Source organism: Medicago sativa, chromosome 2 (genome assembly GCF_051527215.1).
Source record: "Medicago sativa cultivar Bolivia chromosome 2, Bolivia_mono, whole genome shotgun sequence".
Lineage (NCBI taxonomy): Eukaryota > Viridiplantae > Streptophyta > Magnoliopsida > Fabales > Fabaceae > Medicago > Medicago sativa.
In genome coordinates this window covers 591,178-615,352 of record NC_140750.1, presented here as the reverse complement: position 1 = coordinate 615,352, position 24,175 = coordinate 591,178, and the positions used below count along the sequence as shown (strand labels likewise).

Below are 24,175 nucleotides of genomic sequence, written 5' to 3'. Positions count from 1 at the left end.
ATATTTTTTATATACATATATGAGAAAGTCGATATGATAAAATTTTAAAAACTCATAACTATTTTCTCTCAAAAAAAAAAAACTCATAACTATTTTCAAAATCAAAATTAATGTAGTGTTTCTATAAAATAACTTTTTATTTTATATGGAAAATATTGTTCAATGTTTGCACCGCACCTGTTGCAAATTTTATGTATTTATATTTGCATAAACAAATTTTTTTTATACATATATGAGAAAGTCAATATGAAAACTCATGACTATTTTCAAAATATCAATATTAATTTAGTGTGTCTATTAAATAAATTTTTATTTTATATTTAAAACACCACTAAATATTTAAACCACACTCGTTGGGGATTTTATATGGTTATATATGCAGAAGAAATTTTTTATTTTCCGATACACGATAGTCGATATGATAAAATTTTGAAAACTCGTGACTATTTTTAAAATGTCAACATTAATGCAGTGTTTCTATTATTTAAATTTTTAATTTAAATGTTTATATTTGCATAAAAATAAATTTATATACATATATGAGAAAATCGATAGATAAAATTTTAAAAACCCGTGACTATTTTCAAAATATGTAGTGTCTATTAAATAAATATTTATTTTATATTTAAAACATCATTAAATATTAAACCACACTCGTTGAGGATTTTATATGGTTATATATGCAGAAGAAAGTTTTTATGGTCTGATACACGATGGTCGATATGATAAAATTTTGAAAACTCATGACTATTTTTAAAATATCAACATGCAGTGTTTCTATTATTTAAACTTTTATTTTATATGCAAAATATTGTTCAATGTTTGCACCGTCTCCCGTTGCAGATTTTAAATGTTTATATCCGCATAAAAATAAATTTATATACATATATGAGAAAGTCGATATGATAAAATTTTAAAAATCCGTGACTATTTTCAAAATATGTAGTGTGTCTATTAAATAAATTTATTTATAATTTATATTTAAAACATCATTAAATGTTTAAACCGCATTCGTTGAAGATTTTATATGCTTATATATGCTGAAGAAATTTTTTATATACTGATATGAAAAACTTTTAAAAACTCGTGACTTTTTTCAAAATATCAACATTAATACAGTGTTTTTATTAATTAAATTTTTATTTTATATAAAAAACACCATTCAATGTTTTTAAAAAATAAGTTGTGATTACTTTTGGTTACAAATTTCTATTGTAACAAATTTTTGTTAAAAACTTGTGATTACTTTTCCGTAAAAAAAAACTTGTGATCACTTTTTTTTTACCGAAAGGATAATTCTCTATAACTTGTGATTACTTTTTTTTTTTTTGAGGAATAACTTGTGATTACTTATTCTTAAAAAAAAATAAAATTTGTGATTACTTATTATTTACTTCATAGTTATCCAAAAATTTGTTACAAACAATAATCAGTAATACATTTTTTAAAAAATAAATAAATTAAATTTTGTGAAATGACTTTTATGGACATAAAATTAAGGAGATTATGAGTTTTAATGAGGACGATTATGAAATTTTTATATATTGTTATTGTTAGTAGATATAGTTAGTAGACTAGTAGATAATCAAATTCACTTATTCTCGCCTAAGTAAAGATTGACCTAAAAAAGAAGATAAAATGGAATAAAAAGATTGAGGTATTAATAAAAAATATATTTTCCAACAATACTTTCGAATGACATGCATATTTGATTGTGTAAAACCCTATAAGTAGTAGTTATGAAACCCTAGTCTTCTTTCTTTCGTTATTGCCTCTACCTATATCGCTTGCTTCTTTCTGATGTCAATTTTGGTTCTTCATCCATATACATATACATATACTTGGTTCAAAATTAATATCCTATTTTCTTTTGTGCCGCCATGTCTGTTCAGAAGCAACCATCGCATGTGCGTCCAGAAATTTGGCACACATGTGCTGCCGCTGCCGTCAAAATTCCAAAGTTGCATTCAAGAGTTTATTATTTCCCACAAGGTCACCTAGAAAACGCTTCTCCTTCTTCTTCTTCCTCCATTACCCACACACACTCTTTTCTACAAAGTTTTCGTCCTTTCACTCCTTGTATCGTCTCAGCTGTTGATCTCCTTGCCGATCCTCACACGGATGAGGTCTTTGTTAAACTGCTACTTACTCCAATAACCAACGATGTCCATCTTGAAAACCCTAAAGAAGAGGTTGCCAATCTCAACAACCGCGATGAAGTTGTTTCTTTTGTCAAGATTCTCACTCGTTCTGATGTTAACAATGCTCGGTCATTCCACATACCTCGCTTTTGTGCCGATAATGTCTTCCCGCGGCTTGACCTAGAGGCCGAATCCTCGTCTCAACACCTGTTCGTTACCGACGTTCATGGTGAAGTTTCAAAGTTTTACCATGTCTGCCGCGGGTTTCCCAAGAGAAACATGTTATATATCTCTGAATGGAATTCCTTTGTTAAGAGGAAGAAACTCGTGGCTGGAGATTCCGTTATTTTCATGAAAGACTCAACGGGAAAGTTATTTGTTGGGATTCGCAGGAACACGCAGTTTGTTGCAGCGGCGGCGGAGCAGAAGAAGGATGAGTTGGAGAAGGCAGTAATGGAGGCATTGAAGTTGGCGGAAGAGAACAAGGCATTTGAAATTGTTTACTATCCTCGAGGGGATGATTGGTGTGATTTTGTAGTGGATGGTAATGCTGTTGATGAATCAATGAAGATTCAATGGAACCCTAGAATGAGAGTTAAGATGAAGACTGATAAATCTTCAAGGATCCCATATCAAGGGACAATCTCTATTGTATCTCGTACTTCTAATTTATGGCGCATGCTTCAGGTATAATTTCTTTTTCTTTTCTTGGATCTTATGCAAAATATTATACACCAATTATCTAGCTATGAAACACACTCACAAACACACACGGACATTAGATACGATATAGACATGACACGTTGAAACCGATAATAAATTTAAGAAAATCACATAATTCAGTAGAATCGTATGTGTCGGTATCACACACCGATGTGTGTCCGACATTAGGAGACGTTTAATATGATGTGTCCGTGCTTCATAGTATCTAGTATTTAGTTGAAGTTGATAAATGATTTTTTTGTGGTATTTTTTTTGGTATAAATCAGGTTTGCAAACTCTTCATAAGAGTTTTTAACGTTGTTGCATTTTCAATGTCCAATGCTATATCTATAATTAGATGACAATTCATGAAATGTAATGTAATTTTTTAATAGACTTGCGATGTAGAATATTTTTATACTATGCAATTTAATGATAGATCATCATGTTTTCATATCACAATACTATTTCTATACCTACCTTTTTGCAAGAGTGAGGATGTGGCAAAACAGTAGATTTTAATTTATGTTAGTGTAAAACCATTACACCAATCGATATTGCATTTCATTTAAATTCAATTTAAAATTATAAGACTTAAAACATTCACGTATATTTGAATATTTAATTGGATCTCATAGACATCCGTCACTCCTTTTTTTAATGTTAGTAACTAGTAAGCACTCAACTTCTACACCTTAACATCTATTTTTTTTTACTATTACATTTCAATAAAAAATGATATTTTAATATATCAATAATGGGTGTCCCACATAGAGAGATTATTACAGACACCTTCCTCATAAAACCTCGTTTGTTTTGGTCCACAATGAAAAGAGGAATGATTGATGAACATCAAAAAAGTTGTTCACACCCTCTTTTTATACGGTTAACAGTATAAAGTTAATTTTTTTAATGTTTTGTATTTGTCTTGAAATGCGTGCTAGCCTATAATTCCTTCATACAACCATACGGTGTTAAATTGGTTGTTGAATTTTGATTGTCAATATATCATTGCTCCAATGAAAATACCCGTTTGACATCAATGCTTATTGGGTCAGATGCTCCATTAGAGACGATCCTAGTTAGTTACTGCTCTTTGAAATGTATGTTACTTTGCTCTATATTGCTTCGTGCCCTATAGGATAAGTCTCAATGTAATTCTAAAATTATGAGAACAAGTATGTTACTGTCGGTTAATTTACCAATTTTGGGAGTTGCTATTTAATTTAAACATTAATTAAAGAGCAATGTTTTTAGAACATTTGTATAGAGTAAACATTACAGTTAAAGTTCATAGTTTATACCAAAGTTTCATCTATAGTTAAATGACTCATTAAAGGTATTGCTTCTGTCATATGAGATAGATTTTAAGGTTAGGGAATTCAGAAATTATTATACAATTTTTAATGACAATTTAGACTTTATTTGAACAATATGGTGCATTGTGGCTAATGGTTTTGGGTTTAATCTTGTATTCTATAATTTATCACATATTGCAACTGATCAATATTATATTCTTACCATTTTTTTATTTGAATATCGTAGGTTAATTGGGATGAATTTCAAGTCTCGGAAATTCCAAGACGAGTCAACCCGTGGTGGGTTGAGGTTATTTCTCACAAACCTGCTCCGACGCCATTCCCCCAAACAAAAAAATTTAGAACTACTCAAAGTTCTGCCCAACTAAGTGATAAAAAGGAAACATTATTGAATGATGATGCTTCAAACATTTTGAATGAGATCACTTCAACGGAAGGGTTAAGTAATGTGTCAAAAGAATTAAACATGAGTCCTATACATGATAAAGTATCACCTCACAGCCATATTATTTTGAACTCCTCTGAGACAAAGTTTCCTTCGACTCACAATTGCAACACCAAAAATTATAGTGATGGTTCAATTATGTTATTTGGTAAGATCATACAGCCTCATGTAAGCAATTTTCACAATTCTCATATCAAGGGAGATGATGGCTATAAGAGCTGCGGTGAAATCCATTAACAAAATGTTTGGTGTAAAGAACTAGTTGATCGGGGCGGAGCAAAACACAAGGTTGTAGGGCTCATGCCTACACAAAAGTTGAGATTTTTTTTTTAATAGTGTATATTGAATATTGATATTTGATTAGGACCACATTATATTCATACTCAGTATATAGAAACTTGTTATTAGCAGTCCAAATTTTGAGGGGATTCCACTCCATTTTCTTATGTTATGAATATTATCAAGAATGAGTTGTGAAATTGCATGGGAGATCAATAGTTAAATTATTGTCTAGTTACTTATATATAGATGAATGTTTTTACGTTGAGATTGAAAATGAAAAGAACATTCTATATTGCTAAAATATGGCAAATTGAGAGACCAATTTGTGTTGTATATTTACGCTTTTAAAAATGAAACGCCTCCACTATTCAAAAAAATTGGCTCTGCCACTAGGTGAGGCATAGTATGTGAAAATAGTTTTGCAGATAAGTTGTTGTATCGGTATGCTAATTAAATTGAGTTTTTTTCTTTTTCTATTAAATGATCGAATAATTTCCTAAATTGAGTTTTTTTTTTTTATTATCTATTTGCCCTAAATTGAACTCTCTCAAATCTTAACTTGGCAAATTTGATTCGTGGCAAACTGTTACAAAATTGAAGTCAAGTTATTGATAACATAAATCTTTCTTGTACCACTAAGTGTGTGATAATTATTTGAGACTCTTTAATTTCATAGACATTTTTTTTTTGTTACAAAGCCAATCAAAACAACAAAGAAGATGAAAAAGGAAAACAAGAAAAACTAAGAACTATTCTCTAGAGAAAAAAGTTGCAGCTGCGTCGATCTTGAGTAGACTCGTAATGTCATCCAGAGGAGAAGAAATGGAGGAGGAGATCCGCATTCGATAAAGTGTCAAGTTTGGCTTTAAATCCGGACATTGATTCCCTTCATGAAGAGTGTAGTAAATAGTGATATTACTTTGCTCGATCAACTCCTTTATGTCTTGAATCAAAACAACATGGACATGGTACTTCATGGGTGGACCTTTAATGAGGTTTATACTATGTAAGGAGTTAGAATAAAAAACTAGCTCATCAATATCCATCGTTTTAGCTAACAAAATGCCCTAATAGATAGAAAGTAATCCAGCTTGAAGAATATTAGAAGAATTATGGATATAACCCAAAAAAATTGATAAGTAAAAACCATCATTAGTTCTTAAGACACCACCGAATCCAGCTCTAATAGGAGAGAGCCTTGGTAGCTTCCATCAACATTAAGGATGACGAAGAGTGATTGCTATTATTCCACTTTACGAGCCTATCCGCCGATGAGCCATCAGATGTTGGAATGAAGCAAGCTTTGAAAGTTTCAATCATATTCTGGATGTTGAACGAGAGCTTATTTATGGGCCATATTTTGTTACTGGAGCACATGTTGTTTCGATGGCGCCAGGCCTACCAAAGAACAACCATGAAAAGAAAGGAATTGGGACCCAAAACACCATTCTTAAGCCAATCATGATCAACCATGGTAGAGAAAAAGTTCGGGTAATTGAAACCTGAGTAATGCCAAATGCTTTTCGAGTATTGACATCACGCATACAATGAAGGAAAGTCTCTTCATGTAAATTGCACCGAGAACATGTTGCAGCTGGAGCAATGTTTCTATAAAAAAATGACCTACTACAAGAGTTCTCAATTGGCATCTACACAAAATAAATGATTTTTTTTGACATAAGCAAAGAAAATCAAGAAGGAAAGAACAAGATGTTTCTGAAAAAAAATTGATTTGCTTACAAAATATGACATTATACAAGTTCTTCTTTGCACCCATATTTCTTCAACATTTATCGTAGTAGTACCACTGCAAGAATGTATGGAATTAGCGTGTGTCAAAATCCCACACAAAAACACAAAAAGCCCACGCAAATGCAAATTTGCGGCGGACAAAGCTCCCATGCAAATATTGCCCTCGCAAACATTTGATGCGAATTTTCGACCCACGCAAATGCAAACCAGTGGACGGAAACCTGTCGCAAATGCAAAGCTGTTTTTTTCCTGAATATGTAACCACCAACCCACTTCCCTCTCGATAAATATATAAGCTCCTTTCTCTTTTTAGCTACGTTTTATTTCTATCTTGTACAAATGCTTCATCATTTCATGTAATTCTTCTCTTAATGTTTGGATGTTTATTCTTAGCTTCTTGAATAGCTTGTCTAAGTTCTTTGTACTTTTTGACTGTAGAACCATACGAACTATTTAATTGACCAAGAAATCAAATCAAACTTGCCCGAAACTGATCAAAACCTGAAATCCAATCATTTCTTAATAAACCATATGTTGATTCGCTATCAATATGAGAATGAGCTCCTTTACCTTGGGAGGTAAATGTGCTTCTAGTCTGGATGTTTCTTCATCCAATCATTTTTTTATGCAGGTTTCATCTTTGCAAATGTTTTTTCTTCTCTTGAGTCTCTTCTTATAACAACATTTTAAGTAGGCCAATTTTAATAATTTTTTATTTCATTTTGTTCATTTCAACTCCTTTACAAGCTTCAACTTTTAGCTGTGTTGTTTTTCTTATTATAACTTGCCTCATTTTCACTAACGTTTTGTAAATAAAATGTGTGCATTTTCTTTTGTGTGCATTTTCTTTATATTTTATATGTTACAATGTTAATGCTCTCTCTGTTGTTATACAGTAGAAACTATTTAATTTAATACTCGGTAAATTAATAAACTCTCTAAAATAATAAATTTGTCTGGTCCCGACTTGGGCCAATGTAAAAAATTGAAAAGCTCGATAAAATAATAAGATAATAATTTTTCGGGAGATCCCTTTATAATTTTCGGTCCCAAGAAAATCATAAATTAATAATTCATAGAAACTGAAAAAAAAAATATATTAAGAATACATTGAACACATTTGTTCCTCTTGTTTACATTTACTGTACTTCAAAAGTCATTATTGATTTCCAATGCATATGAACACAATAGTTACTAATTTACATTATGTTGGTGATTTCCAAAATAATGGAATCACTTTAAATCAAAAGTTGTAACTCTTCATGGGAATCATTCATATACATTGGAACATTTCGCAAAGAGATGCTTAATGAACATTTGCATTGATTCAAATGTATATGATTATAACCTTTGGCAAAAGGGTGCTTAATGAACTTTTGCATTGATTCAAGTGTATATGATTATAACCTTTGACAAAGGGATGTTTAATGAACCATAACATTGTTTCAAATCAAAGGGGTGTTTTCTCTCATATGAAGGGTCATATAATGCACTATAAATGCTTGGCATTTGGGCATTAGTTGGACACACAACAAGAACACAATAACACACAATTTTGGACAGAATTTTGTTGCATTAACAACATAATTCTCCCTCATTCTCTTACTCTAAATCATCCATCAATTCTCTAATGCATGAGTGAATTGCTGGAACCATAAATCTGTAAAATATTGTTAGGAGATACGCTTGGTGTGGTTGTGCAATACACGTCAAGGAACTCATAGTATCCTGAAGGGGATTCGCCGGTCATTCCTTATTGCATCCAATATACAGTTATTGGTGGGGGCGAATCGAACCTAAAGGTTAGTATGGCAACCCCATACGCTTTGAGTTTACATGCATAACCATTAATCTTTTCAGGTTTCAAGTACAACAGCATCTTCCCAACAATCAAGATATACAACATATCTTTGGAATTTATGTGCACACTTCATCATAGTCATCTTCATCATCTTCTTGGTCAAGTTATTGCAGCAGACCCCCAACACAAGATCCAACAATCTTTAGGTTCGATTTATGATTTACTTGTGATTAATGGTTGCAATTTTTGGAAGAGATGAAAGCTTATATTTTCACCCATAACTACGGTGAACGGTAAACAAATTCCTTTTATGAATATATATTATGAAAATTTATGGATAAATATTTCATATATGATGTGTTTGTGATAAATTTACATGTGGTTGTAGATAATATATGCATGATAAATTTTGATATGTATAAAATTTATCGTTTGAAATCTGTTTAATGTTAATTTGAACATGAGATAATGTGCATATAAGTGATTACATTACCTATTATGAAATATTTGGTGTTCTAAATGCATGTATATAGTATCTAAGTAAATATAAATATGTTAGATTTAACATGTGGTGACATATATATACATGATTTAGAAATTGTTCAAGTATATGAATTTTGATGAGCATAGTAATATGTTAAGAATGTTTAAACACTATTTTATTTATGAAAGTAGTGTAGATAAATTGTCAAAATATCAAGTGGTTGATTTAATGATATTATTTACTTTGTGTAAGAAATTATTATCATTAATATTGTGCTGATATTATATTTACATGATAATATGAAAAGTAATGGTTAATTTCTTGTTTATCATGATATTAAAATAATTTGGGTATGTTTTGAATTATTGTAAGTTGATATATGTTCATGGAAGAAAGTCATAGAAAATATTAATGATTTTGGTTCATTGTTTATTCTTCTATGTCATTGTTTATTGAAATTTAGTATTGAACATATTTAAACATAAACTTGAATTTAACACAATGAATTTATGATATATGTATTAGTTATATGATAACTAAAATCAAAATGATTGTGTTATATTTAATTTTATGTGGAGTATATGACTTACATGTTTAATCTCATCTTATGAAGTTTGGTTATGACATTCTTTTATGATCAATTTTTAGTTTGCTATGTATGTTTAATGCATTCAATGTATGATATATCTTGGCTAGATATAAAAGAAAAGTTGAAGTTCAAATTGAAATGCATGTTAAATATTGTTATAGCAAAGGTGTAATGACATAAAAGTTTGTGCATTATTACAATATACTCAATTGACAAAAGTGTGTCATGGTTTGATGATAGTTGGTGAATACTATCAAGAGTATATAAGTTGATCCATAGACATAGCTATGAGAATACAAAATCTATGTGAAGAATTGAATATTCAAAGTTTATAAAAGTTAAAAGAAAATCTTGCAATTATTTGACGAAATGATTGACAAGGAATGATGTCTTTGGAAATGATGTTGAATACATTGAAGACATTATTAGGGATGTGGTACAAACCCAAATCTAATTGATTACCAATGGTGGAAACTCAACCCACACTTGAGTAGCATCAAGTCTTGGGTTCAATGGTGAAAGTACACTATTAGAGTAATTGAAGTACTTGACAATAGATACATCCCAAGGGGAAAAAGTACTTGGACCATAAGAAGAAAAAGGGTAGGATGAGGTTTTCCTCTTAATGGACATATAGCATATATTTGCTGGAATGCATACTTATGGGGCATTTCCGATATAGTCTACCTATGTGAGAATGAAGTTTGGCCGCTTCACGGAGTTCAAGGGTTTGCTCTTAAATTCTCATGAAAAGGGATATATGACACAAGGCCTTCTTAATGTGTCATCTTACAAGTCTCTTTATCAATGGTACCGAGATTCTATGTGTAAGTTATGCACACTTGTTCTAATGAATAGTTGGTTCAAAGCTTGCCTACCATACTATTTGGGAATGAGCGAAAACTTAACTTACTAAGTAATGGTTCAAATCGCGAGATACCATTATCTGAAGGCATGGAATTTCCGGATTTATGTGATTTAGTATTTTGAAAATGGTGGGGGATTGTTGGTGATTTCCAAAATAATGGAATCACTTTAAATCAAAAGTTGTAACTCTTCATGGGAATCATTCATATACATTGGAACATTTCGCAAAGAGATGCTTAATGAACATTTGCATTGATTCAAATGTATATGATTATAACCTTTGGCAAAAGGGTGCTTAATGAACTTTTGCATTGATTCAAGTGTATATGATTATAACCTTTGACAAAGGGATGTTTAATGAACCATAACATTGTTTCAAATCAAAGGGGTGTTTTCTCTCATATGAAGGGTCATATAATGCACTATAAATGCTTGGCATTTGGGCATTAGTTGGACACACAACAAGAACACAATAACACACAATTTTGGACAGAATTTTGTTGCATTAACAACATAATTCTCCCTCATTCTCTTACTCTAAACCATCCATCAATTCTCTAATGCATGAGTGAATTGCTGGAACCATAAATCTGTAAAATATTGTTAGGAGATACGCTTGGTGTGGTTGTGCAATACACGTCAAGGAACTCATAGTATCCTGAAGGGGATTCGCCGGTCATTCCTTATTGCATCCAATATACAGTTATTGGTGGGGGCGAATCGAACCTAAAGGTTAGTATGGCAACCCCATACGCTTTGAGTTTACATGCATAACCATTAATCTTTTCAGGTTTCAAGTACAACAGCATCTTCCCAACAATCAAGATATACAACATATCTTTGGAATTTATGTGCACACTTCATCATAGTCATCTTCATCATCTTCTTGGTCAAGTTATTGCAGCAGACCCCCAACACAAGATCCAACACATTAGAGGCAGAGACTAATTTGCCTTTTTGTTTGGTATGTACTGTATAATTACTTAAAAACTCTTTAAATTAATAATTATTAATTTATCGATAAATTAATAACTCTCTAAATTAATAAATTTTTCCGGTCCTGACATTATTAATTTATAGAGTTTTAACTGTATTTCACTATTTCCTTTCGATTTCATTACATTGGCCTATATGTGTCATTTTTTCGTATCTAATAAAATCATGCAGTATATTTAATTTTATTAAAATGCAGTTTATTGAAGATGAAGGAGAAGTACATTTTACACAATTGCTAAGGTTGTTAGATGATGGTTAAAGTTTTGTGCAAAGGATGAAGAAAATATCTGTTTGGGAAAAAAACAGTATCATATTTCATAAGTTGAATCTAGATTTTGACAAAATAGTTAAAGAGGTTATCGCTTAAAATTGGATGAAGGATAAAATCAAAAGTGGTGAAATATCAAGTGCTTAATAATAATAGTGAGTGTGTAAATTCTATTTTATGTAACTTGAGGACTTAAACAAAGTTTGGTATATAATCATTGGTGCACAAATACTTGAACAAGAGTGGCGAAAATCAGCTCCTAAATATTGACGCTTAAATGATGATGTGGGTTGTTTTTTTGGAAGAGGCAAAAGAAAGTAAATTTTATCCAAAAAGGATAATGTACAATTAAATGATGTGGTTGTATCATTCAAAGTAGCAATTACTATAATGAAACAAAAACTTTTTCAAAAGTTACATTTTTATATTTCGACCTATTTTCAATATGTTTAAGGGTGCGTTTGTTTCAAGTTATATTCGTAGATTTCTGAGAATAAAAAGATAGAAATATGTATACTTATATTTGTTGCAAGTTTACTAAATTTTATTCCCAGTTATAAAAATTTCCTGGGAATAGAAAATTTTTCCCAAAGAAAAGGGTGGGAATAAAGTTCCCATGAAGATGGGAATAATTTCATATGTAATTACTTATTATAATCCCTATTTTTATGATTTCCGGGAATATTATAATGTTAAACAACATCTTTTTTCTATATACCTTGAAATACAATTCCCATCTTTATGTTCCAAGTATTGTTATTCCTAGGAATAAATTTGGTAAACTTGAAACAAACACACCCTAAGTATCTCTATATATTTTTCAAAATTTTGTAATAGTTAATGATGTTGACATTGCAATTAGATAAAAAAACCTATTGTTTTCTATTGTTAAATTAATGTTTCCAGATGTGGCCGGTTGGAGCTTCTAGAAGGAATAATGTGGCCGGTTGTGGAGGAGTGTTGCGAGACCATAATGGTAAGTGGATTTGTGGATTTTCAAAATGGTTAGGAGTGTGTAGTGCATATGTGGTTGAGCTATGGGGTGTTTTGGAAGGCTTGAAGATGGCTCGAGAACGTGGTTTTCATTCTCTAACCTGGTGGATGGTAAAGGTGGATCAGCAATGGGGTTGAGTTTGTTAACAAATATTAGAAGCTTGTTGGAGTTAAATTGGGAGGTTCGCATTTGCCATACCTTTAGAGAGGCTAATTCTTGTGCAGATGCTCTAACTAACTTGGCGTGTGATGGTGGCTCTTCTTTGATTATTTATGAACAATGTCCTGTTCAGATGAGATTATGTTTTTTAGCTGATTATGTTGGTGTTGCAACACCTCGTTTAATTAAGCGTTAAGTTTTTCTTTCTTTTGGGCTAAGGCCCTCTTGTACTCCAAAAAAAAAAATTAATGTTTCCAGTGTTCTGTGAGTTTAGCTCAGTTGATATGGCAGGGGCGGGATTCGAACCACCACACCCCCCGAATTATTCACGCTATGAATTTGTAGCACAAGACTACTTAAAAAAAAAAAAAAGGTTTACGTGATATAGTTTCATTTCAACTAGACCATCGACCCGTGCTACCGCACGGGTCATTTTAAGAAGCTAATATTCACTGTAAAAATAAAACAATGTAGTTCGCTTGAATGTAAAAATTGTCGTAAATCAAACCATAATGTCAATTACCATAGACTTTGTTATTGTTCCATAATTCTAGTACGTATTTCCTGTTACTTTAACATAACATATAATTTCAAAAGGGAAACTGAAGTTCGTTGACATGCAAATAGTTTCAATAAGTAAGAAAATGAATAGCACACAAAAAAGTCTTACACATTACGCAAAACTTCCATGTAGACCACATTTGATGCAACATCGGTATCATCGCCGTCCTCGGCATTAATCAATATCTTTAAACCACACCCCTCGAAGTAACCCGTGATATTGCGACATTGGCATGTAGGGGCACTTTATTTGACTTAAGAATTGGCTTGCAAATAGGGTGTAGGGGCGCAGGATAAAGATTAATATGAATAAAATGAAATTAATATTTTTGATAGGGCATTTTGTTTGACTTAAGAATTGGCTTGTAAATAGGGTGTAGGGGCGCAGGATAAAGATTAATATGAATAAAATGAAATTAATATTTTTGATATAGGGCATTTTTGTTTGACTTAAGAATTGGCTTGTAAATAGGGTGTAGGGGCGCAGGATAAAGATTAATATGAATAAAATGAAATTAATATTTTTGATAGGGTATTTTGTTTGACTTAAGAATTGGCTTTTAAATAAGGTGTAGGGGCGCAGAACAAATGACTACCATAGTTGATTTAGGTTTAATTGAGCAGGGGTAATACAGGAAAAGTCAACATAGTGAACCCGTGCTTCGCACGGGACAACGGTGATCACGACATGTATATATGAAAAATGCATGGTTAATTGACATAAAAAAACAACAAAATATGGTAGTCAAAAAGAAATCTCACTTGAAGCATCATTAGAATATATAATAAATAGCAAAAACAAAGTGTGCACTTTGGAAGGATCAAGTTAAAGCTTATAAGTTTGCATATTTAACACGCCTCATAGACTTCTTGTACTCATCAGTACCATAAATTACTGCTGTTAGAATGAAAATTAAAATCAGCACCATAAATATTTTCTGGGTGCAATCTGGTTGGAATTTAGAAGTATGAGAATAATTAACTCTGATGGCACTAATTCAAATCTAAAAAATTGATACAACTGGATTAAAGGAAGTCTTGATATGGTTCTCAACCAAGTCAACTACAATTACGTAAGACTTTTCTTCGTAAACTATACAATTTATTTTATCGTAATGAGAGAATGTTGTAACTTGAAATATTACGAAATTGGGAGGCATTATCTACATAAATCAAACTAACATATAGTGCTTTTTCTTCCTCATTTTCCATATACTTCAGGTTCTGAGGTTCTGTTCGTTCTCAAATGCCACACTGCCTTCATAAATTAGTGCAGATAATGAGTAAACAACCATATAGAAGTGATGAAATACTTGTGTCTTGGTTGATTGGAGCACAACATAGAGAAATAAATACTTTGTAACCTCGTTATTATTCATTAAAATAACTACAAACTAACTGATCATCTATTTAATAATTTGATGAGAAAAATTTCTCCAATGGACTCTAATAGCGACCAAAACACAAAGTAAAGGATAACCGGTCCAAAAGCCTAAGCAAAGAGGGTAATAGACAAAATCTCAAGGTGAAAAGTGTTTGATCCAAGGCAGCAAGTAAACTAAGAAATTAATTAACACATAAGGCTATTTAGATGTGGGTATGAAGTGCAGCTAAGAAAAAATAGTGATGCTAAAATGGCGAAAAAGAAGAGAATAACAACAAATTAATCTTAGCAATGTATGATCATTTTGTGACTTTGAAAACAACAGTTCCTCGCATGAAGTTTAGTTTATATCTACGCTTAGTAATCTTAGAAGTATGATCCTTTTGTGCAATCATGAATTTTTCAAAAAGATAGAGACATATACAACAACAACCAAGCTTTCTCCCACTAAGTGGGGTCGGCTACATGGATCAAATGACGCCATAGTGCTCTATCAAAAACCATCAAAAAGATAGAGACATATACCTTCTAAAAAAGTTTTCCAAGGGGCGGAAAGAAGCCAACTAATAAAAGGATGACCAAGAATAATTACACATGTTAATCTACATAACCACATTGAAAAACAGAGACCAAATGAAGTTGAAATATGCATTTTGTAATCAAGTAGTTACTCTTAATTTAGCCCAAACATAACTAATAGCTCGTTTACCTCAGTTAGTGTAAAAATGCTTCATTGGTGATTCCTCCTCCTACATTTTGTTGACAAAAAAATAACAGAAATTAAAAATAAAATTGCACCAAATTCGTTGTTTAGAGAGAATAAGAGAAAAGGTACCATTACCCTTCAATTGTTGTGCCCGTCGCAAGCGACCTGCCGCTGTGAGCAGCATAACAAAAGAATAGCTGTGTCCAAATATGTAAATTCTGACTTATTTAACTTCTATTAAGAATGACAGTGATGTATATGAGTTTCACTTTTCTTTGATTAGAGATAATCAATTTGTAGTACCTTACTATTATTAAGATAAAATGAACTAATTATGGTATGTGTAACTTGGTGATCGCTGTAAAATGTGTTCCCTTGCCGTTCAAAGCTGTCATCATCACTGTCAGAGCTTTCACCATTCTCATCACTACCTGTAGAGCTGGATTCACCATCTGAGACATCATCCTCTGGATTAGGAAGTGGTACAACGTTTGGAGGTTGTGATGTAGAAGGTTTATCTTTAGGAATGTATTGTTCTGAAAATTTATTGAGGAAATTCAGAATCCATGATCAACTTTGTACCATTCCATGCATTTGCCGAAATTACCTGCACATAATGAGGAACCCAGTGATTTTCTTCTTCCATATACGCAGCATATGAAAACAGCTTAAACAGCAAGCAAAGAAAAACAGCTTAAACAGAAACAACTTAAACACCTTTGACATAAATAGCTTAAACAAAATTGGCCTAAACAGAAACAACTTTATGCTTCATTTCGTATTACATGAATATTTCACCAAAAACAACTTAAACAAAGCATCTTAAATAAAATTAGCAACATTAAATCAGCTTAAACATAAACAACTTAACAAAATGAGCCCAAACAGATCCCTTCATGTCAAATGCTTCAAAAATAAGTTCTTAAAAATGCAAAGAAACATATGAATATCAACAAAAACAAACATTTATGCATTGAAGAATGATAGGAGCAGAGACGATCTAAAGCCTAAATTTAAATTCTACAACACACATTTGTTACACAAAAAGGACATGAGTGTTGAAAGTGAAACCTAATAAGACATTCAATCAAACATGTAAAAGTAGAAGAAACTAAAGCTAAAATACTTCAACAAAAAGTGATAAAATATAAATAAATGCATAAAGAAGAAGGAAACAACTCACTCTAGAGTAATAATCTTAATGCAAAGTAAATACCTAATGCAAAGCAGTAGTTTGATTTTACTCATTCCTAACAATCTTATCATTATTGCATACCATGCAAATGTCGTCCCCAAAGTAAGGAAATGTGACCAAGTAAACTGAATTCGGTCTAGCATACACATAAGTATTAAGGAAATGTGTGACAATCTAAGAAAACAAACAGAAATGATCTCTATAAAAAATTATGAAATCAGAAACTCAAATATTACCATAACAACATATACCTTGTTTGGTTGAAGAACAACAACCTTAGCACAACTCAAAACGGACCAAAAGCTGCAACGAAAATTAGAGCCGTAATACACCTCAGAACACCAAAGTTGAAGCACTCTGATGCTAACTTGCAAACCATGATAAAAAAAAAAAACCTCAAATTCAACTTGAATAGCAGAAAATTAAAAATAACATAAAGAGAACCTATGCTTCATGTATAACTACTGTAACCATAAAAACATATCAAACTCAAGCCACATCCAATCAAAAATTCAAAACACATTTAGAAATTACTCAATTGCTTTCATTTACCCCAACATTCACCATTACACGTTTTAAGTAAGATAAGGGATAACATATAAGATAATGTTCATATTAAGATTTAAGCAAAAATATAAGCTTTTGAAAATGTAGTGCTCTAATGGAAATTTTGATTTTTTTTTTTTACAATAAGTCAATACTAAAATACATTCTCAAATTTATTAGCACAGTTTTTTCCCACAATCAAAAGTGGATCATATCTGTCTCAAGTCGCAAGATAATCCATGACAGATTACTTTCTAGAGATTACCCTGCATGTTATTTCACACACAGATCAGAAAACAACAAACATCACACAAACAAATTCACAAAATGAACGTTGGACATCATGTGCAAATATGTGGAGATAAGCATCAGAAAAAGGATACATGAATATCAATATTTGTCTGGACTATCAGCTGAGAAACCAAGGCTGTTCATTATAGAGACCCCATTGAATCCTTACAGATGATAAAAACAATGGGTTCAGGGAGAGTTTCCACCCAAGATTTAGAGCCATAGTTTCTAGCTACCCTAATAAATGCATTTGCTGCAGAATTTATGCATCTTTTAATAAAAACTACTCTAGGGTTGGGTCTCAAAGAGAACAAATCAGTACAATCTAAGATAATTTGCATCAAGGAATTTAACAATAGACTCAGAATCAGTTTTTATATTTGTGTGAGAGTCCAAGTTATTACCTAAAGCTCAATTGAAGGAACCACATCGGAGCCATAACTTCTGCCAAAGTGGGAGAGTGGATTTTTTTTTAGAAGCGTGGGTGTGGCGACCAAAAAAGAAAAGAGTCATTGTCTCCTTTTTTAATTTCTCCTCGAATTCATCTGTCATCAGCAGCATAATCATCCTATTGTCCAAATCAAAAACATAAGATAAAATCAACATAAAAAGAAGACCAAAAAAGAGAACTATGATTAAAATCTAAATCAAATAAACGTTATAATAACAGTACCATATCAACTACTTTATACTTGTCATTTTCATACAATTTGCCTCTATGAAAATTAAATGGAATAAAAAAAAACTTGTGTGCATGCATTTATGTAAGAAGTTTTCAAATACCTGAGCAAAAATTTCATATAGAAATACTTACGAATAAAATAATATGATAATTATCCAAATAAAGTCATCCAAACACATGGAGCGATGAACAAACAAATTGCGCAGTGTCGATGAAAAAACAGATCCTTCATTTGCCCAATTTCTATAATGGTGGTTGGGATTGAACTTTTTCCAATCAATGTTGCAGGAAAAAAAATCAAATAGTCGGGAAGAGAGGAAAAATATAGACTTATAAATTAAATTAAAGGATTCTAATTATTTGCTACACTAAACTAAGAAAAAGGGATTGTCATAACAATGGTGTAAAAGATGAAGATTAGGAGATCGGCGTCAAACTGGTGCTTTTACATCTCATTCCAACTCTTACTTACCAAAATGCATTTTCAATACATGAGTCTGCCAATTTTTCCAACTTTGAATTTACTCTTAGATGGAAAACCGACACCCTATTAAAGAGTTAGAAGTAGGATAAGGTATTGTCCCCTTACACTGTTTTACAAATTAACTTTTATCAATCAGCAAAGACGAAAAGAAAAAAAAAAAAGAAGCACACTTTATGAAATTCACAGACAAAAGAAAATTAACAAAGTTAGAGCTGTCATTTGGAAAAGCAAGATATCAAAACAATATATTATAAAAGTTATTGATATGCATAAAACTTCAAAGTAAAATGGAATGAGAGAACCTTAAAAGTTAAAATCACATATTGATTGCAAGAACAAAGTAGATCTGCATCAATTCATCATCTAATGCAATAAATATATATTTATATCAATATGTATCCATTTAGAAGAAGAAAAATAGATAAACTATAATATATAACTCAAACATCAAAATACTTGTTGATTTTCATTATGTTAAAATGCTAAATTGAAAGTAGTAACAACAGAGATGATGATATACAACCTGTCAATGGCTGAATTCACTAGAGGTTTGGCTGCTCCTTCATACACCTCGTCAAAATTTGTACGTGGCCAAAACATTGTCTGCCACAAATTAAATCAAAATTCTAACATCAGTATCAACAAACTCTACACCAAATTTAAATCAAGATTATCGTCAATATTGTAGTTGAAACCAATTAACTTATCTCCATTAATCTATCATAAATTCAAGTAAAGAAACAAAATAAAATAAAAAATGAAAACACCTAATGCATAAGTGGCTACTGGATTTAACTCATTCCTTCCAATCTTATCGCTATTACATCCCATGTCAATCTCTCCGTACTCTTTTTCAGTGCAGTCAAAAGACATCAAAACCAAAAATCAAACTACAAAATCAAATTAAATACTAAACAATTTTACAGTGTTAAGTGTCACCCAAACAAAAATAAACAATTCAGTTGTTCTCAATTTCACGGTGAATTATGTGATAACATAAGATAAGCAAACTATCAAAGTTAACTGCATTAATTTGAGCAGATAATTACCATAAGTACCAGTATAAAATCCAATCAAACAAAATCTTGACTATGATATATCCCGCAACATCAGCCGCAAACAGACCAACTTTGATGAATTATCTCCCAACCTCTTGCATCTAACATTTAAATGAATCAAAAAAGGAAGTGAGAATTAAAAGAATATCACAAATTAATTAAATAGAGAACCAAAAGAATCACACAAAAATAGTTGTTGCAACATTCTAAATACAACAAACAAAACCATTACATTCAATTAGCAGTCAGCAGTAATCAGTTCATGAGATAATAGCAATCCACAATTTAAAAAAAAACACTAAAATTAGCAGTCAGTAGTAATCAGTTCTGGATATTTTAGCTTTGATAAAATTTAGATGAACAGGATGAGATTTGGATGGAGAAGAAATCAAACCTTTTATGAATGGTAATCGAAACGGATTAGCGTTTCTGAATCGGAAGTGATGAAGGAGAAACAGAAGGTGTGGGTGATAATCTGAGATCGTAAACGGTGAAGGAAGGTTTGGGAATAGTTAATCGATCAGAAGGTTTGGGAAGGTTACTCAGATTGAAATTAGCGATTGGCTGAAGTGTGGGTGGTGCGGTAGAATGGTGCGACAGAATATTACTTACGTAAATGGTGAAGGAAGGTTTGAGAGAGCGCGTTGGAATTAGGAGAAATTTGCGGCTTTTTTTTGTTATTATGTTTATCGTTTAATTGTTTTCCTTGATTTTTTTTCTTATGTTTTTATGTTTATCTTTTGCGGCTTTTTTTCCTCTTCTTTTGTTACTATAGCTGTTTCATAATTAAAGCTTTGGTTAGGGTAAAACAGGAATTTTATAGATTAGGGTTTAGGTTTAATTAGGGCAAAAATGTTAGCATGGTTAACTTTTAAATATAGATAGATAGATAAGCTTCCCAAAACCCTAAACTCTCTAAAACCCTACTATCTCCAATCAACGCCATGGCGTCATCGCAAATTCTCATCCGCCGTAGCCTGAGATCACTCTCCGGCCTCCACCACTCCTTCTCAGCTACTGTTACTTGGCTTTCGGTCCCAATCACCGGTTCCATTTCATCACCACTTTCACTTTCGAAATCGATCAATGTTCTCGACGGCTTTCAATCCCGTTCATTCAGATCAACCTTGATTTCTCTCTTGTCTTCTCGCTACAGAGAGACATCGCAAATCCTCTCTGATGAGGATGGTGATGAAGGCTGCGATTACAATCACTGGCTCATCCTTTGTGATTTTCCCGAAGATAACGAACCTACTCCTGAAGAAATGATTCGTTTGTATGAAGAAACTTGCGCTAAGGGTCTCAATATCAGGTTGTGGTTTTTTATTATTTTCAATACAAAATTTAATTTAGAAAGTTTAAGATTATGGAAAAATTGTTTAATTTTGTATGTGTGAATTTTTAGTGTGGAAGAGGCGAAGAAGATGATTTATGCTTGCTGTACATCCACTTACACTGGATTTCATGCTATTATGACTGAAGAAGAGTCCAAGAAATTTGAAGGTATTTGTTTTTTATTCCTACTTAGATTAGATATCATTGACCTAGTTTTTTTCTGGTAGAAAAAAAAAAGTGATATTTTTATCTTGTATCTCTAAAAATGATTTTTATGAAAAGTTACATTTGTTATAAATTAAAAAAGTAATTTTGGCATTGCAAAATGATTAAATACTTAAAATGACTTTTTTGTTTAAATCATTTTTCATTTGAAGCCTTTTTTTTACAAAATTATAGCCAAAAAACGATACATTATATAAATCATTCTTAAAAAAAAAAAAAAAAAAAAACTATTACAAACGGACCCTTAGATTTCATTGACCTATTTTAGTTGAGACAATAGAAAATGATTTTGGATTGTTGTGCTTTTCAACAGGTATGCCCGGAGTTATCCATGTGTTTCCGGATTATAACATTGACCATGTGACTGTGAACAGGCAGTATGGAGGTAGGAATTTTATTTGTTTATGTATTTATCTAAACTCGCTTAATGTTTAGTTGATTGAAGTTGAAGCTATTCATAGCTAGTTTAAAAATGTAAGCTGTTTTATTTATGATTTCTTAAATGCTAAGCTACAAATTTGATCTTGAGAAGCTATTTGAGAACAACTTTTGGTGTGTGATACAGGAGATGATGATGATGAGATTGATGATGAGCCCATCCTCTTTGAAGGCCGCAATTACAATCACTGGTTCATCGTTTTTGATTTTCCCAAAGATAACAAACCTACTCCTGCCGAAATGATTTGTTTGTATGAAGAAACTTGCGCTAAGGGTCTCAATATCAGGTTATGGTTTTTTACTATTATCAATAGAAAATTTAATTTAGAAAGTTTAAGATTATGGAAAAATTGTTTAATTTTGTATGTGTGAATTTTTAGTGTGAAAGAGGCGAAGAAGATGATTTATGCTTGCTGTACAACCACTTACACTGGATTTCATGCTGTTATGACTGAAGAAGAGTCCAAGAAATTTGAAGGTATTTGTTTTTTATTCCTACTTAGATTAGATTTCGTTGACCTAGTTTATGGTCTGTTTGTCATAGATTAGAAAGAAAAAAAAGTGATTTTGGATTGTTGTGCTTTTCAACAGGTATGCCTGGTGTTATCCGTGTGTTCCCGGATTATAACATTGACCATGTGACTGTGAACAAGCAGTATGGAGGTAGGAATTTTATTTGTTTATGTATTTATCTAAACTCGCTTAATATTTAGTAGATTGAAGTTGAAGCTATTCATAGCTAGTTTAAAAATGTAAGCTATTTTATTTATGATTTCTTAAATGCTAAGCTACAAATTTGATCTTGAGAAGTTATTTGAGAACAACTTTTGGCGTGTGATACAGGAGATGATGATGATGAGATTGATGATGAGCCCATCCTCTTTGAAGGCCACGATTACAATCACTGGTTCATCGTTTTTGACTTTCCCAAAGATAACAAACCTACTCCTGCGGAAATGATTTGTTTGTATGAAGAAACTTGTGCTAAGGGTCTCAATATCAGGTTGTGGTTTTTTACTATTATCAATACAAAATTTAAGATTAAGGAAAGAAAAAAAATTTGAATGTGTGTGATTTTTTTAGCGTGGAAGAGGCGAAGAAGAAGATTTATGCTTGCAAAACAACCACTTACCCTGGATTTCAAGCTGTTATGACTGAAGAAGAGTCCAAGAAATTTGAAGGTATTTGTTTTTTATTCCTACTTAGATTAGATTTCATTGACCTAGTTTAGGGCCTGCTTGTTATAGATTAGGGAAAAAAAATGACTTTTACCTTGTATTTCTAAAAATGGTTTTTATGAAAAGTTACTCAAAAAAGAGTAGAAATTATTTCAAACTCATTTGTTATAAATTTTGGCATTGCAAAATGATTAAATACTTAAAATAACTTTTTAAGATAAGTTGTTTAAATCAATTTTTCATTTGAAGCCATTTTTACAAAATTATAGCCAAAAAATGATACATTATATAAATCATTATTTAAAAAAAAAGCTATTACAAACAGACCCTTAGATTTCATTGACCTATTTTAGTTGAGACAATAGAAAATGATTTTGGATTGTTGTGCTTTTCAACAGGTATGCCTGGAGTTATCCATGTGTTGCCGGATTATAACACCGCCCTTGTGAACAAGCAGTATGGAGGTAGGAATTTTATTTGTTTATGTATTTATCTAAACTCGCTTAATGGTTGGTTGATTGAAGTTGAAGGTATTCATAGCTAGTTTAAAAATGTAAGCTATTTTATTTATGATTTCTTAAATGCTATGCTACAAATTTGATCTTGAGAAGTTATTTGAGAACAACTTTTGGTGTGTGATACAGGAGATCAGTACAAATAATCCCTCGACCTCTACCGGTACAATCTGGGAGAAATCCAGGCGGAAGTGATCAGCCAAACAATCAAGGGAATCCCTCTTACAACAATCGGGATTCCATGCCAGGGGATGCCTCTTGCAACAATCGGGATTCCATGCCAAGGGATGCCTCTCACAACAATCAGGATTCCATGCCAAGGGATGGTGCAAACTATGGAGGCAATGAAATTGATTATCAAAAAATTCGGTGTAAAAAACCAGCTGAGGCATAATCTCTGAAAATAGTTATGCAGAGTAGTTGTATAGGCTGCTATTTAAATTGAGTTTTTTACTACCAAATGATAGAATAATTTCCTAAATTGAGTTTTATTTTTTATTTTTTATCTATTTTCCCTTACTGAACTCTCTCAAATCTTAACTTACTTGGCAAATTTGATTCCTTGCAAACTGTTACAAAATCGAAGTCAATTTATCAATACCATAAATCTATTTTTTAACTACCAAGTGTGTGATGATTACTTGTGGCTCTTTAATTTCATTGGCTTTAAAGATTGATAGTAATAATAATATTTTCTATAAGGGGATTATCTTTTACAATGAGTCAATGTATCTAACAAATTCATAATTCATACTTCAATTGTTGCACTTTTTAGGAA

General features: G+C 31.6%; 2 protein-coding genes and 1 long non-coding RNA gene across 7 annotated transcripts; 2 read left to right on the top strand and 1 right to left on the bottom strand.

The window, feature by feature from the left end:
* Positions 1–1,880: 1,880 nt before the first annotated feature.
* On the top strand, positions 1,881–4,967 carry LOC146943362 (auxin response factor 17-like). The gene is made up of 3 exons (XM_085748760.1): positions 1,881–2,828; positions 4,389–4,600; positions 4,634–4,967. Exons 1-3 carry the CDS (start codon positions 1,881–1,883, stop codon positions 4,842–4,844), a joined length of 1,371 nt encoding a protein of 456 aa, XP_085604886.1. The 3' UTR covers positions 4,845–4,967.
* A 9,234-nt stretch (positions 4,968–14,201) lies between these two features.
* On the bottom strand, positions 14,202–20,240 carry LOC146943361 (uncharacterized). 5 transcript variants are annotated; one of them, XR_015025528.1, is made up of 9 exons: positions 20,101–20,240; positions 19,698–19,807; positions 19,172–19,251; positions 17,887–18,050; positions 16,897–17,012; positions 15,754–16,057; positions 15,586–15,647; positions 15,454–15,493; positions 14,202–14,618 (listed from the first exon to the last, which is right to left on the bottom strand). It is a non-coding gene; the product is annotated as an uncharacterized LOC146943361 (long non-coding RNA). The 5 variants fall into 5 exon arrangements; XR_015025525.1 differs by having other exon boundaries at positions 15,586–16,057; XR_015025526.1 differs by having other exon boundaries at positions 14,578–15,647.
* Positions 20,241–20,600: 360 nt separating this feature from the next.
* On the top strand, positions 20,601–23,878 carry LOC146943360 (organelle RRM domain-containing protein 1, chloroplastic-like). The gene is made up of 10 exons (XM_085741635.1): positions 20,601–21,018; positions 21,112–21,209; positions 21,580–21,651; positions 21,832–21,991; positions 22,085–22,182; positions 22,296–22,367; positions 22,548–22,707; positions 22,788–22,885; positions 23,281–23,346; positions 23,527–23,878. Exons 1-10 carry the CDS (start codon positions 20,651–20,653, stop codon positions 23,541–23,543), a joined length of 1,209 nt encoding a protein of 402 aa, XP_085597761.1. The 5' UTR covers positions 20,601–20,650; the 3' UTR covers positions 23,544–23,878.
* The last annotated feature ends 297 nt before the right edge of the window (positions 23,879–24,175 follow it).